Source organism: Equus asinus, chromosome 22 (assembly GCF_041296235.1).
Source record: "Equus asinus isolate D_3611 breed Donkey chromosome 22, EquAss-T2T_v2, whole genome shotgun sequence".
Classification (NCBI taxonomy): Eukaryota; Metazoa; Chordata; class Mammalia; order Perissodactyla; family Equidae; genus Equus; species Equus asinus.
In genome coordinates this window covers 19,884,077-19,899,043 of record NC_091811.1, presented here as the reverse complement: position 1 = coordinate 19,899,043, position 14,967 = coordinate 19,884,077, and the positions used below count along the sequence as shown (strand labels likewise).

The 14,967-nt window shown below is 39.9% G+C and overlaps 1 protein-coding gene across 5 annotated transcripts in view; it reads right to left on the bottom strand.

Annotated features, from left to right (window-relative positions):
• The window catches only part of APOBEC1 (apolipoprotein B mRNA editing enzyme catalytic subunit 1), a 69,917-nt gene that overhangs the window by 44,826 nt on the left and 10,124 nt on the right, over positions 1 to 14,967 (bottom strand). For 2 of the 5 annotated variants that reach the window (XR_011496933.1, XR_011496932.1), the window contains exons 2-5: positions 13,316 to 13,343; positions 11,832 to 12,229; positions 10,891 to 11,009; positions 8,987 to 10,357 (exon numbers count right to left, since the gene is read on the bottom strand). Coding sequence is in view for 3 of the 5 variants with exons in the window: in XM_014850999.3 (XP_014706485.2) it covers positions 10,208 to 10,357; positions 10,891 to 11,009; positions 11,832 to 12,229; positions 13,316 to 13,343 (695 nt within the window). In the remaining 2 variants the exon portion in view is untranslated. Of the gene's footprint in view, positions 1 to 684; positions 10,358 to 10,890; positions 11,010 to 11,831; positions 12,230 to 13,315; positions 13,344 to 14,967 lie in introns of those variants that run through there. The other 3 variants (XM_014850999.3, XM_070494338.1, XM_070494339.1) reach the window with 2 other exon arrangements.

The window sequence follows — 14,967 nt, the reverse complement described above, 5'->3', positions numbered from 1 at the left end:
TATGATCGTGTACATGTAAAACATGTCTGCCCCTATTTGTTTACAAGGCTGCCTCTACGCATTACACTCAACCTTGTAGATTTCCCAAGCATCCTTGATATATTTGGAGGAAAAGCCACTTAATCTATAACTTTGGAGGTCAGGGGGAAAAAGTTAGGATCAGAGACATAGTTGTGGAATTGTGAATAATAATAGCTCTCATTTAGTGAGTACTTACTATATTCCAAGGTGTTCTGGATGCTTTACAGGTATTATCTCATTTGATTCTCATAGCAACCCTATGACATGGTACTTTATTATCCCCATTTTATAGAGAAAGGAACTGAAGCACAGACAGGTGCAGTAACTTGCCTCAGGTCACACAGCAGGAGGTAACAGAGCTAGAACTTGAGCAGTCTAGAGAATCCAATCTGTTCTCTTAACTGCTAGATATCATATTATCATATTAGACTCACATATTATAGGTTGGGCTGATATTCAGCCGGTACAACAGCCTGTGGTCAGACTGGTTTGTCTGACTGGTTGATGCCCTGTTCTGATTCACTTGGTGCTTGGGTGACATCAGTTGCTGATATATCATGACTGTCACTCATGATTATAGGTGGTAGTTGAAGCCACGGAAATGGATACGATCTCTTGGAAAGTGTGTTTATAAGGTATGAGAAAATCAGTATTCGAACACCATGAAAGCAAAGATGGGCTTTGTTTTATTCACTGCTGTAGTCCAAGACTGGTTTTAGTCAATCTATCAAATGAATGGATGACTGAGAGGTGATAAACTTGTTAAACACCGATATTTCAGGGGTGGACAAAGTAAGAAAAGCCGAAAGAGGAAACTGAGAAGAAGGGATCCAAGACAGAATAAGTGATGAATGTCGACGAGTTCCAAGAATAATGGGGTCGAAAACATGAACACTGCAAATAGGTAAAGGAAGATGGAGACTGAAGAGAGCCCATCAGTGTACTTAGCAAAGGTTTTTCAAAGGGGTTGAGGAGTAGAAGACAAGGAAATAGAGTAATGAGTATACGCTATCATTTCCTGGAACTTGGCTGGGAAAAAATGGACACAGAAAAGTAACACATAATTGGAGAGCGGGGGTGGGGGTTACCTTTTTTATCTGGCATTTAGTGTTTCATTAATCACATTTTGAAAATTCTGGTAGATCTTTAGGAACACAAAATTATTCTAAAGTTCATCTAGTAGAAGAAACATGTAAAAACACCAAGAAAATTCTGAAAAAGAAGACCAATAATGGGGCTTACCTTTTAAATACTGACCTTCTTCCTACTTCTCTCCTCTAACTCAGCCACAGACTTCCCTGGTCACTCCCTGGCCAGTGCTATCAATTGTAGCTACTTTGCTTTCAAAGTAGTTAATCCATCTTGTTTCTGACCATAACGCTATTCTTACTTGACTATTTAAGCTTGAGTATTTAAATACAACCACTACTCCTATTTAAAGATTGTACCACATTTCCAGTTAGTTGATCTTTCTAAGTTTTCCCAACGCCCCAGCCCTCTCCTTTCTTTATTTTCTTTCTTATCCAGCTCAGACTCATCTGAAGCCTTTTTGCCTCTCATTCTTTTTATTGCTCCCATCCTCCAAAACCCTAAACCAGGCTAATTCTAACCATCAGCCTTCTCCATGCCTGCACTTTAGCAGCTCAGTGCTACTGGAGAATGCCACACAATAGGGCAGAGTAAAAACTAGAAATTTATGACCACTATCCCAGATGAGCCCATATAACTGTACAGTGAGTCTACTCAATTCCTCTTGTCAACTCCCTCTCCCTACCTTGGGTTGGGGGAGGTAGAGATGCATGAATATATTTATACTCTGATAGAGGGAAAAGTCTTTCTAAGCATTGTCAAATGCCAAAAAATAAGCAAACAAACAAAAAAAACCAATGTAGTAACAAGTTTGATGCCCTTTACTCAAGAGAAAACAACCCATGGATTGGGAGAATACAATGCCTCACAAGTAGTGGGACACTCTTCCCTAGGGATGTTTGGGCAAGAGCAAGCTTTACAGAGTGTCAGAGCCCACAACCTGGAAAAATAGGATGATTAGCTGGGCCAGAAGCTTCCCTATAAGGCTAGACTTTTAGAGGCATGAGTCAAATGTCTTTTATATTCCAATGTTGATGTTGAGAAGTCTGACAGTGATCTTTTGACCTTTTGTATGCAACCCCTTTTTTTCCTCTCAGAAAGCTTGTAGGATTCTATTTTTTTTTAAGATTTTATTTTTCCTTTTTCTCCCCAAAGCCCCCCGGTACATAGTTGTATATTTTTAGTTGTGGGTCCTTCTAGTTGTGGCATGTGGGACGCCACCTCAGCATGGCTTGATGAGCGGTGCCATGTCGGCGCCGAGGATCCAAACCGGGGCCAGCCCATAGGATTCTGTTTTTAAACCTGTGTTTGAAACTTCACGTAGATGACGTGCATCAGCGTGAGTCATTTTTTTATCTAGCTAGCTGGATACTAGGTGTATGCATCCAGTCTGTAAAATTACATTTTTTTGTTCTAAATTCTATGAAAGTCAATCCAAGCAAATAAAACAGAACATTTACAAGACACTAAAAAAGCAATAAGAGGTAAGTAGGGCCACTTCAGAGTTAGATTTTGATTGTTGTGGTGGGTAACAAATTACATTTTTTATTGTAAGACAGTTGTAATCCCAGTTTCCCTGTTGTCTCAGGTGGCTTTGCATTCCATTGCATTCTGTGGGACTTCACTTTTCTGGGTGCTGGAATTACCTCAAAGCTTCCCTAGTCCAGTTGATGACATAAGGAGAACTGTCATACCATAAGGAGCATGATAGGATGACGGTGTTTGTCTACTAAAGAAACAACTTTATTCTAGCCATTCAAATGGTTGGCCACTTTCCTGATTTTCATAAAGTATGGATAGTGAGTAAGGATTTCTTGGTTCGGCCTTGTCCAGCTTAGCCTGATTTTTTAAAGTTTGCGCAGGCAGAAGTTTAGAATTTGACTCTAGAACTTTACATTGATAATAGACCTGCCGTGTGTCAAACATTTGCAGCTTTTCTTACTATTTCAGATCTGCATCATTTCTGCAGGAAGAGTGTTTCCTTGCTAGGTTTTTAATTTTCCTTACAGCTGTTCTCCATTTCTTAAACTGTTTCATTTAAGTTTAATGAACTTAATTAAACTTAATTAATTTTAAGTTAATTAAAATTTTTTCTTGAGTTTTTCACACCTGTGCCTTTTTCTTTTGCCCCGAGCTAGCATCTGTTGCCAATCTTCCTCTTTCTGTTTGAGGAAGATGGTCCCTGGGCTAACATCTGTGCCACTCTTCCTCTATTTTGTATGTGGGTCACTGCCACAGCATGGCTGACAAGTGATATAGGTCCGTGCCCAGGATCCAAACCTGTGAACCTGGGCCACTGGAGCAGAGTATGCTAAACTTAACCACTAGGCCACAGGCTGGCCCCAATATCTGCATCTTTTTTAAAGTATCTTTAATTCTTAAGAAATTGAGAAATTCTGCACAAAATCTCTGAAAGTTTCCTAATGTGTATTTAAAAAATCAATGCCCAGGATGAACCTTTAAGAGAGTCTAGTCATCACAAAGCACAATTAGCAATTGCAGGCTTAGAAAGTACTTTTTTTTTGGTGAGGAAGCTGGGCCTTGAGCTAACATCTGTTGCCAATCTTCCTCTTTTTTTGCTCGAGGAAGATTGTTGCTGAGCTAACATTAGAGCATTTCTTTCTCTATTTCTGTAAGTGAAATGCAGCCACAGCATGGCTTAATGAGCAGTGTGTATGTCTGTGCTCAGGATCTGAACCTGTGAACCCCAGGCCGCTGAAGTGGAGTGTGCAAACTTAAGCACTATGCCGCCAGGCCAGCCCCAGAAAGTACCTTTTGATATTGACATTTATTTGATATTGACATTATATTCACCTATATCCACCAGGTGCCTTATGTCAGTGAACAACAATGTGACTGCACTAATATTTCAATTGCAAAATATAAGAGTCATCTTGGACCCTCCTTCTCCTGCAACCTGCATGTTCAACCCATTACCCTTCTTAGTTTTCCATCTTTTTTTTCTTAATTGTTTATTTATCAAGAGAAACTATTTCTTAGCCCAAATATTCATGTTTTCGTAATTCAATAACACAGATCAATGAGTGACAAACTTCTGTGCAACTCAACCCAAATAAATTCTTTACATTCCAAAATCACTTAGCACTCTGAAAGATAGGAGCCTTCCTCATCTCCTCAAAACCTTTCAAGGAATCATAATTTCTATAGAAATCTGCATATGCCTTCTTTTTTGGTTCAGCCACAGCCAACGTATAGAAAGCTATTGTATCCCCAATTGTGAGATACAATGAATGCTCCAACAATAAGAAATCGCAGACAGTTGGACAGAAAGCCACGCATCTGGGGTTTCGTTGAAGCACTGGAAGCCGTGGGAGCTATTCTCCTCAACACCAGTGTCCTTCTTGACTCAGTTTTACATCGTAATAACCCTTTTGATTCCATCTATATCTGTCTATATCCACCACCTTAGCCAACGATAATCTGTCCTATAGTGGAGGGAAGGTAGAGTATGAGAGGGAGAGAGAAATTTCTAGACATCTCAGTTTTTTTTTTTTGATTGACCAAGTAGACAGTGGAGTTATTTTACAGAATCAAGAATATTTACTTTTTTAAAACTGTGTTTAAATTGTTTGTGCCTATATGAGTATAGATGTTTCCTAGGGAATTGGATATAATTGTCTCAGGAGAGAGGCCTAGATAAAGATGTAGATTTAGAAGATGTCAACATAAAGATGGGAGTGAAATATAGAGGTGTAGATGAGAATTCATAGTGAAAATACATATAATGAGTTGAGAAAAAGCCCACAGATACAACCCCGAGAATACCATCATTTAAGGGACGAGTGGAAGAAGAGGAAGCTCCAGGAGACCAAGAAAGAATAGTCAGTGTTGAGTGTGCACTTTCTCTAGCCACCCAGTCGCCCTTCCCACAAGAAACCAATGTTATATATCATTGTTTTTGAAAAACATGAGTATATTCTTTTCGAGAGTTTTCATGAATAGATAAGCAAATATTGGGGCCAGCCCCATGACTGAGTGGTTAAGTTTGCACACTGCGCTTCAGCAGCCCAGGGTTTCGCTGGTTCGGATCCTGGGCGCAGACATGGCACCACTCATCAGGCCACACTGAGGTGGCATCCCACATGCCACAACTAGAGGGACCCACTACTAGAATATACAACTATGTGCTGGGGGGCTTTGGGGAGAAGAAGAAAAAGACAGATTGGCAACAGATGTTAGCTCAGGTGACAATCTTTTAAAAAAATTTTTTTTAACTATATAAGCAAATATCTGATATCTGTATTGCAATTAGCTACCATATTATGATAACACATAGGCGACCCAAGAAGAGGCCTACATGACAGTGAACTGAGTCCTCCTGCCACAGCTGTGGGAGTCAAGCAGATCCTCCAGCCCAGTCCAGCCCCAGTCCAGCCTGAGCACAGCCTCTCTGAAGCCCTTCGTGTGACTGAAGCCACATGAGAGACCAGAGCAAGAACCACCCAGCTGAGCCACTTGCAAATTCCTGACACAGAAATTGTGAGATAATAAATGTGTCTTGACTATGCCACTAGGTTTTGGGGTAATTTGTTATACAGCCATAAACAACTAATATAATAGAAATAGAAGTTTCTAGCCTCAATTTTCCCTTTCTTTAAGGCATATATCCTCTTAATCTTTTCCCTTAAGCCATAATCATCAAAATTTTATAGATGAATAAATTAAAGTCTAGACAAGTTAACATACTTATTCAAGGTTACATTGTTTAAGTGACAGAGCTGAGAAGATTTTTAGGTTTTTTGAGGTATAAACAATGATCCTTTTACCCTCTCATGTTGCCTTTATTAATTCTTCTAAATAATTTAGTTTTTCGTAATTAAGCTACTACTGTAGACAGGCAGGTCCTATGTTAGTCACTAGCCTAGGCACTGAGGATAGAAAGACGAATGAGGCAGATCAAGTGGAGTTAGTGCAAAGGAGAACTGTGAGTTGATGGAATACTGGAGGGACAAGTTTGATGAGAGTGGTAGATGTGAGAAGGTTCAGATGCAAAACATCTGAACAGATGTTTTTTTATAGAAAGGAAAAGCATCAGAATGAGTGTATTTTGGCAAGAGGAAAGTTTCAAGATTGAGAAAATTTATATGTACCTTAGAGATTAGTCAGGGGTCAATCCAGAGTTATCCTTCTTCTAGAAATATGGTGATCATAGGCATATAATTATTTAATATGTTACCTGTTTATTTAAATTTTTAGGTCCTTCCTATATTGTTCCATAACTTTATTGCATAGTTTTTAAACTTTATTAAACTTTATTGCATAGTTTTCTTTTGAGGAAGACTGGCCCTGAGCTAACATTCATGCCCATCTTCCTCCATTTTATATGTGGGACGCCTACCACAGCATGGCTTGCCAAGAGGTGTGATGTCCACACCCAAGATCCAAACCAGTGAACCCCAGCCCACGGAAGCAGAACGTGCACACTTAACCACTGTACCACCGGGCCGGCCCCTGCATAGTTCTTATATTGCTTAACATTCACATTTTTGTGACTTATCCACACCAACTCCCCAAATCACAAATTTAATATTCAAATTGGCGAAAACTGGGGCCGTCCCCAAGGCTGAGTGGTTAAGTTCACACACTCCGCTTCAGTGGCTCAGGATTTTGCCAGTTCAGATCATGGGCGTGGACCTAGCACCACTCATCAGGCCATGCTGAGGCGGCATCCCACATAGCTCAACTAGAAGGACCTACAAGTAGAATATACAACTATGCACTGGGGGGCTTTGAGGAGAAGAAAAAAAAAAGTGGAAGATTGGCAACAGATGTTAGCTCAGGGTCAATCTTTAACAAAAAGACAGGGGCTGCCCTGGTGGTGCAGCCGTTAAGTGCGCACATCTGCTTCCTCGGCCCCAGGGTTTGCCGGCTCAGATCCTGGGTGTGGACATGGCACCATTTGTCAAGCCATGCTGTGGTAGGCATCCCACATATAAAGTAGAGAAAGATGGGCCGCAGGACTGCTCTTTGGTTAGCAGAATCGGGTCAGAAGTGATGTCTGCCACTTCCAGTCCTCGATTCTAAAAACACTTACACTGCTTAATACTTTTTCTCTCCATCTCTGTCTCTCTCTCTTCTCCTGTGAGCTGGCTGAGTATAGAGAATTCAGTAGAGGACTCCAAGGCCATAGGAGATGGTGGAGTCACCAGACGGAAGGAAATTTGGGTCCCTGAATAAATGCACAGAGCAATGACATTCCCACTCAACTTACATTAGACTTCAATGAGAGCAAGAAATAACCTTTTTTTGTGTTTAGCCACTCAAATTTAGGGATGTCATTAATTATATCAATAAATCATCCTACGAGTTGTGACTAATAAATCATCTATTAAATCTTAAGATGTTCCGATTCAGAACCAAATAGAAATAGATGCTACTTTGTCCTCTGTCTCCCTTTTACGTCTTCTTAGCAATCAGCTCCATGTAATTATTTGTCCTGAACACACAGCAAAAGCCCCTATGGGTAAAACCCAAGATGGCCTCCAAAGATTCTCATCTCCTGGGATTCAGGTCCTTGTGTAGTCCCCTCCCAGACTGAACCACGGATGGCCGGTGTTGCCAATAGAATACTGCAGAAGAAACAGTGTATGATTCCAAGACTAAGTCACCAAAGACATGGCAATTTCCACCTTGGTCTCTCTTAGACCACTTGCTTTGTAGGAAGCCGGCTGCCATGTCATGAGAACACTTAAGCAGCCTTGCAGAGAGGCCTACATTGTGAGAAACTGAGACCCCCACCAACCACTAGCATCCAGTTGGCAACCATGTGAATGTGCCACCCAGGAAGCACATTCTCTAGTCTCAGTCAAGCGTTAAGATGAACGCAGCCCTGGCTAATAGCTTGACTGCAACCTCATGAGACATCCTGAGCCACAAACACACTGATAAGTTGCTCCTGAATTCCTGACCCAGAGAAACTGTGGCATAATAAATATTTGTTGCTGTCTTAAGCCACAAAGTATCAAACTAATTTGTCATACAACAGTAGATAACTCAATCTGTGATACTGCTGTTTGTGAAAATTTCTAGATTCTCTTTTTTAATCTCTTTTCCGCCCCAGCTTTATTGAGACATAATTGACACATAGCATTGTGTAAGTTTAAGGTGTATAACAGAATGATTTGATATATGTATATATTGAGAAATAATTACCACAATAAGGTGAGTTAACATACTCATCACCTCACATAGTTACAGGTATTTTTGTGTGTGGTAAGAACATTTAAGATCTATTCTCTTAGCAAATATCAAGTATACAATTCAGTATTAACTATAATCACGATGCTGTACATTACATCCCAAGAACTTATTCATCTTAAAACCGAGTTTGTGCCCTTTGACCACTGTCACCCCTGCCACTGGCCAGGACTAATCTGCTTTCTGTTTCTCTGAGTTTGTTCTGTTTTAGATTCCACGTACAAGTGAGGTCATACAATATTTGTCTTTCTCTGACTTATTCCACTTAGCATAATGCCCTCAAGATTCATCCATGTTGTTGCAAATGGCAGGATTTTCTTTTTTTATAGCTATATAATATTCCATTGTGTGCATGTGTGTGTGTGTGTATCACATCTTCTTTATCCATTCATTTCTTGATGGACACTTGGGTTGTTTTTGTGTCTTGGTTATTGTAAATAATACTTCAGTGAACATGAGGGTGCAGACATCTCTTTGAGATAGTGATTTCATTTCCTTCAGATATATACCCAGGAGTAAGATTGCTGAATGATATGGTAGCCATATTTTTAATTTTCTGAGGGCTCTCCATACTATTTTCCATAGTGGCTGCACCAATTTACATTTCCACCAACAGCGCACAGGGTTCTCACTTCTCCATACCCTCGCCAACACTTACCTCTTGTCTTTTTAATGATAACAATTTCAACAGATGTGAGGTGATATCTCATTGTGGTTTTGATTTCCCCGACGATTATTCATGTTCAGTAACTTTCATGTAGCTGTTGGCCATTTAAATATCTTCTTTGGAAAAATGTCTATACAGGTCATTTGCCCATTTTTAAGTTGGATTATTTGTTTTTTTACTGATGAATTGTATGAGTTCATTATATATTTTGGATATTCGTCCCCATGAGATATGTAGTTCACAAAAATTTTCTCCCATTCTGTAGGCTGCCTTTTCATTTTGTTGATTGTTTCTTTTGCTGTGCAAAACTTTTCTAATTTGATGTAGTCCCACTTCTTTATTTTTGCTTTCGTGGCTTGTGCTTCTGGTGTCCTATTTATAAAATCATCGCCAAGACTAATGTCAAGGAATTATATCCCTATGTTTTCTTCTACAAGCTTTATGGTTTCATGTTTTACATTTCTTTAATTCATTTTGAATTAATTCTAAAGGAGTGATATAGGGCAGGGGTCCTGTTTCATTCTTTGCACGTGAATATCAGTTTTCCAAGCACAATTTATTGAAGACACTATTTTCTTGGCTTCCTTGCCAATATTAGTTGACTGTATAAACATGAGTTTATTTCTGGGCTCTCCATTTTGCTCCATTGGTCTATGTGTCTATTTTTATGCCAGTACCATACTGGTTTGATTGCTATAGCTTTGTAACATAGTTTGAAATCAGGAAGTGTGATGCCTCCAGCTCTGTTCTTTCTCAGGACTGCTTTTGCTATTCAGGATCTTTTGTGTTTCCGTACAACATTTAGGATTGTTTATTCTATTTCTGTAAAACACGCCATTGGACTCTTGATAGGGATTACCTTGAATCTATAGATGCTTTGGGTAGTGTGAATGTTTTAATAATGTTAATTCTTCTGATCTATGAACATAAGATATCTTTCCATTTATTTGTGTCTTCTTCAGTTTCTTTCATCAACGGCTTATATTTTTCAGTGTACTGATATTTCACTTCCTTGGTTAAATTTATTCCTAAGTATTTTATTGTTTTTGATGTTTATTGTAAATGAGATTGTTTTCTTTATTTCTTTTTCAGGTAGTTTGCAGTTAGTAGATGGAAACGCAAACTGAAAATGTTTAGATTCTAGTGGCGCTCACTCCTTAGTGGGTTATCATTGCTTCTTCTTGAAACAGTACATACAAGGGATCATTCTATTCATCTCCAAGTCACAGGAAGTTGCACCAACCCTGTAGCTAAAAGGATATGGGGCGGAATCATTTGGTAATGGCAATTTTGAAGAGTGAGTCTGAAAAACGTAAGCTGATTCTGACATCTTCTTGAAATCATTAAACAGGGAGGGAGACTCTGGAATAAAAAAGAAGTCAGGATAATATTTTTCTTAATACTATTATTACCACAAACATTTTAAAATATCAGTCGGGAGACCATTGAACTACTTTCAAGAGACTACAATGAGACCACCTACATTTCTTCAATAGGATGACACACACCGATATGGGCAAGGGGACTATCTGCAATCTGAACAGCCAGTATGTGCTGCAACGACAACAACGACAACAACAACAATAATAATAAACTCGAATTAATATGAGACTGATGCGCCACCCACTGTGCCAAGAGGGCTGCTAAAATCCTATTAATATGGAATCCGCATATGTCTTAGACCACTTTCTCCATTCCCTTCTCCCATTTATTTCCCAGAAAGATGTTTTCTTGTTCTCACATTTTCTTAAGATGAGTCAAGTAGTTAAATAACTACATCTCAATACACATGACAAAGAGATGGTGAGGAGAGCACATGTCAAAATTATCAGGAAAGAAGTTTGAAGAAGGATTTTTTTTTTGCATCAGAATCTTTATCCCTTAAAGTAACTTACTAGAATTATGCAGTGGAGTTCCAATGCATACAGCTTCATCCACAGAAGTGGGTATCTTGGCCAGTGAGCTTCTTTCCCAGGTGGGTAGTTGACAAAATTTCTCCAGCAGTGATCATATTCTAAGGAAACACAGCTCTTGGTTCATTCAACAAATACAATAGAAAGGTACTTAAAGAGAGCCCAACTTAAAAATATGCCATATATAAAACCCTCTGGTCTACTTGCTGCTGGAGATGGGCTAGACTCCCTCAGAATCCCTAAAAAGAACAAAGCAGTTCATTGAAGATGGCCGAGAGGTCATAGTGGCCAGAATGGAGAAAGGAGTCATATACATCCTCCCTGCCAAAAGCACTGCTGTCTGAAGGAAGCTGGTTTCTCTGCAGCTACACCAGCTGTTCAGAAAGCTCATTGGACCTGGTTTTGAAAATAAGAGTTAAAACCCTGGGAGGAGGAGTTGAGCCATGTGGAATACTCAAGTCTTTCTTATTTAAAAAAAAAAAAAACTGTTATCTGGTACCAAAGTGTAACCTACAGACCCTCAGGCACTGCCCTGTGACTTCTCTGTATGACGTCACGAGGGTGGCAAGTCCTGTTTATCTAGAGCTAGGAGTTGGTAGTTTGGCTAGTGCCGAACCCATGCATAGATTGGTTTACTAAATAAAAACCTTGTTAGGTATGTCCTCCAGAGAAAGATGAACAGTGGAGAGATTTTGATCTGGTGCTTTTTAAGAGATGGCAATTAAGAGCATAAGCACCAGAGAAGAAAGGAGTCATATTTTTGATACATTCCTTGTTTTGAGTTTCAGACCTGGCTCTTTCTCATATTACTTTGGACTTTCACTTCTGAAACTTCCAGTCTGGATAATCAATCTGCTGGCCTAGAAACTACTCCCACCATAGTGTCTCACAAACACTTACGCTTCTTTCTTTCTTATTTTTACCTGAGGTTCTCATAATCTGGATAGTCACACCACTGTTGATGAGGTCCCTGAGTCCTTGACGGTTTAGTCGGTCCATGTGCTGAAAAAGCCGTGCTACATAAATAACTAGCGTCACATTAGGGTGTTGACTCAAAAATTCCCTAATAGCCTTGGAGCATTCCCAACAGGGACTCCAGGACAAGAACCAGACGATGGAACAGCTGATGGACGGGCGCAAGTGTCTTTCTGAAGTGAATTTTTCTATAAAATTTATTTCAACATGCTTGGTGGTGTTTTTGCCTGAGTATCGCCAGATGTTATGGCTCATGCCCCACTTGATTTCATAGAGCAGACAGGCCTCTTTCCGGAGTTCTCTGGGGTCAAAGAAGGCTTCAAATTCCCAGGGCTGGATTCTTCTCCTGAAACATAAAAAGCACCCCCATGTTGTCACGCAATCTTTAGAGGGAACTTATGAGTCATTTCATGCTCCCCTCTTCTATCAAGCAGATCCAAAACATGACATCTCAGGAAACTTTTTTTTTCTATGCTGTGTCTCAGAATCATCTGAGGACATCCCTTTGGATTATCAGTGTTCCTCACAAACACTGAAGAGCTTTTTCTCCACTCCTGTTGTTTGGTTCCACACTCTCTATACCATGGCTTGTAGTCTTGAATTCAGGTATAAATGTGTCCTTGTTTCTCTTTTAAAGGTTTCTAATCTTTCGGTCTCACACTTGGAGGGGCCGTGTTCCAATTGTTAATCTTCACTCATCTTCACTGGTTTCTAACTAGATTTTCTCAGGTGTAGAAGCCTCAAATTGCCAACCAGATTCTCTTGCCAAGTCTGGGAAGAGCGTAATTTAGCCTCAGGATTCTTCTGCATTAAATTCTGTATACCAATTTCTCATAGCAAAGAAATTAGAATTGTTCTCAATGGCATGTTTAAATTTAACACTCTCTGTGTATCAAAGCTGTGACTCAGGGGAACTCAGGCTTGTGCTGACGACTCTTCTTTGCAATATGGTTGAGTCAGAAGCTTAATACCTCCTCATATTTCCCACTCACCCCTAAAGCATCATATTCATTTGTCACATAGATCAGTCCTTCCACCTATCATGAGAGGCTATATTTTCTGACGAAAGTCTTCTTGTTATAATGATATGTATGGAAAACAGGCATACAGTATAAAACAGGAAGATGAAATCAAAGTGACAAGTGAGTACCCTGGACCCAATGGCTATAGACACATTTGATCTAAAGAGAGCAGAGCAATATTAAGACAATAACAGAACAAAGCTGGAAGATAATTTATTTACACAGAAACTAAAAGACATAGGAGCAAAGACATAGAAAGCAATAATCACAGAGAATGAGTTTGGAAGAGGCAAAAAGAAAACCTGGTAAAAGGGAAAAGGAACAATAAGGAAAGCTATAGACCTCCAGCTCTGAAATACCCATTTCTTCTTGGTTGAATTAAATGCGAACTATGATAGTATTCTTCTTACCTCAAGGTGGCATCTGCAGCCAAAGGACCTGTTGACCAAGAGATGCTCATGTCAAATAACTCCCATATACAAGTTGAGCTGCTAAGAAAAAAGTCTCTATTCTTCTAAACCTTAAAAGCATATCAGAAAATGGAATTAAAGATTTTCTCCTGTATTAATTGAATTGGACCAGCTCATTGCCTCAAGAAAAGCAAAGTTTTAAGGGCTTTGCTGAAATTTGCCTAGTCCCAAACCAGGTAATCCTCCTTAAGGCTCCAACAAGAATGATTAAGTGGGGGCTGGCCCTGTGGCCAAGTGGTTAAGCTCGCACACTCTGCTTTGGCAGCTCAGGGTTCCACTGGTTCGGATCCTGGGCACAGACATGGCGCCGCTCATCAAACCATGCTGAGGTGGCGTCCCACATAGCACAACCAGGGGCTCTCACAACTAGAATATACAACTATGTACTAGGGGGCTTTGGGGAGAAGAAGAAGAAGAAGAAGAAAAAAGATTGGCAACAGATATTAGCTCAGGTGCCAATCTTTAAAAAAAAAAAAAAAGACTGATTAAGCACAATGGGAAAATCATTCCTCAGAGACTCCTAGATATAATTTCTTTCTTTCTTTCTTTTTTTTTTTTTTGAGGAAGATTAGCCCTGAGCTAACATCCGCTGCCAATCCTCCTCTTTTTGCTGAGGAAAACTGGCCCTGAGCTAACATCCATGCCCATCTTCCTCTACTTAATGTGTGAGATGCCTGCCACAGCATGGCTTGACAAGCGGCGCATAGTTCTGCACCCGGGATTCAAACCAGCGAACCCTGGGCCTCTTAAGTGGAACATGCAAACTTAACCACTGTGCCACCGGGCCATCCCACCAGGTGTAATATCTATGTGCCCCACAGCATCCTATACTTCCTTCATCATAGCAATTATCATGCTATGATTGCCTATTTACATGCCTATAATAACACTGACTTGTAGATTATGCAGGATATGGATTATGTACATCTTGTTATAAACCCCTGCACTGCCTGAAAGGTGTTGGTTAGTAGCAGATATTTATTGAATAAATGACTGAATGAACTTTACTACTATCCACTACAGAATAGCTAAATGTATATATATATTAACAATACTGTGCAGAGAAACTGGATCTCTCATACATTGCTGGGAGGAATGTAAATTGGTACAGTCACTCTGGGAAACAGTTTAGCAATTTCTTAGGAAAAAAATTTAAAATGCGACTACCATATACAGCCCAGCAATTGCACTCCTGAGCATTTATCTTGGAGACAGGAAAACAGGTTCGCGCAAAAGCCTTTACATAAATGTTCGTATCAGCTTTGTTTGTGATACGTAAAAACTGGAATCAGCCCGGATGTCCTTCAATAGGTGAATGGTAAACACCCCGTGGTACATCTATACTGTGGAATACTACTCAGCAATCAAAAGGAACAGACGACTGATGCATGCAACAACTTGGATGACTCTCCAGGGAATTATGCTGAGTGAGAACAAAGCCAATCTCAAAAGTCTGTGTACTGTATGATTCCACTTATATAACGTATTGAAATGACAAAATTTTAGAAATGAGGACAGATCAGTGGTTGTCAAGGGTTAGGGACAGGGGTGGGGCAGGATGGAGGAAGGTTTGGCTATAAAAGGGCAGTAAA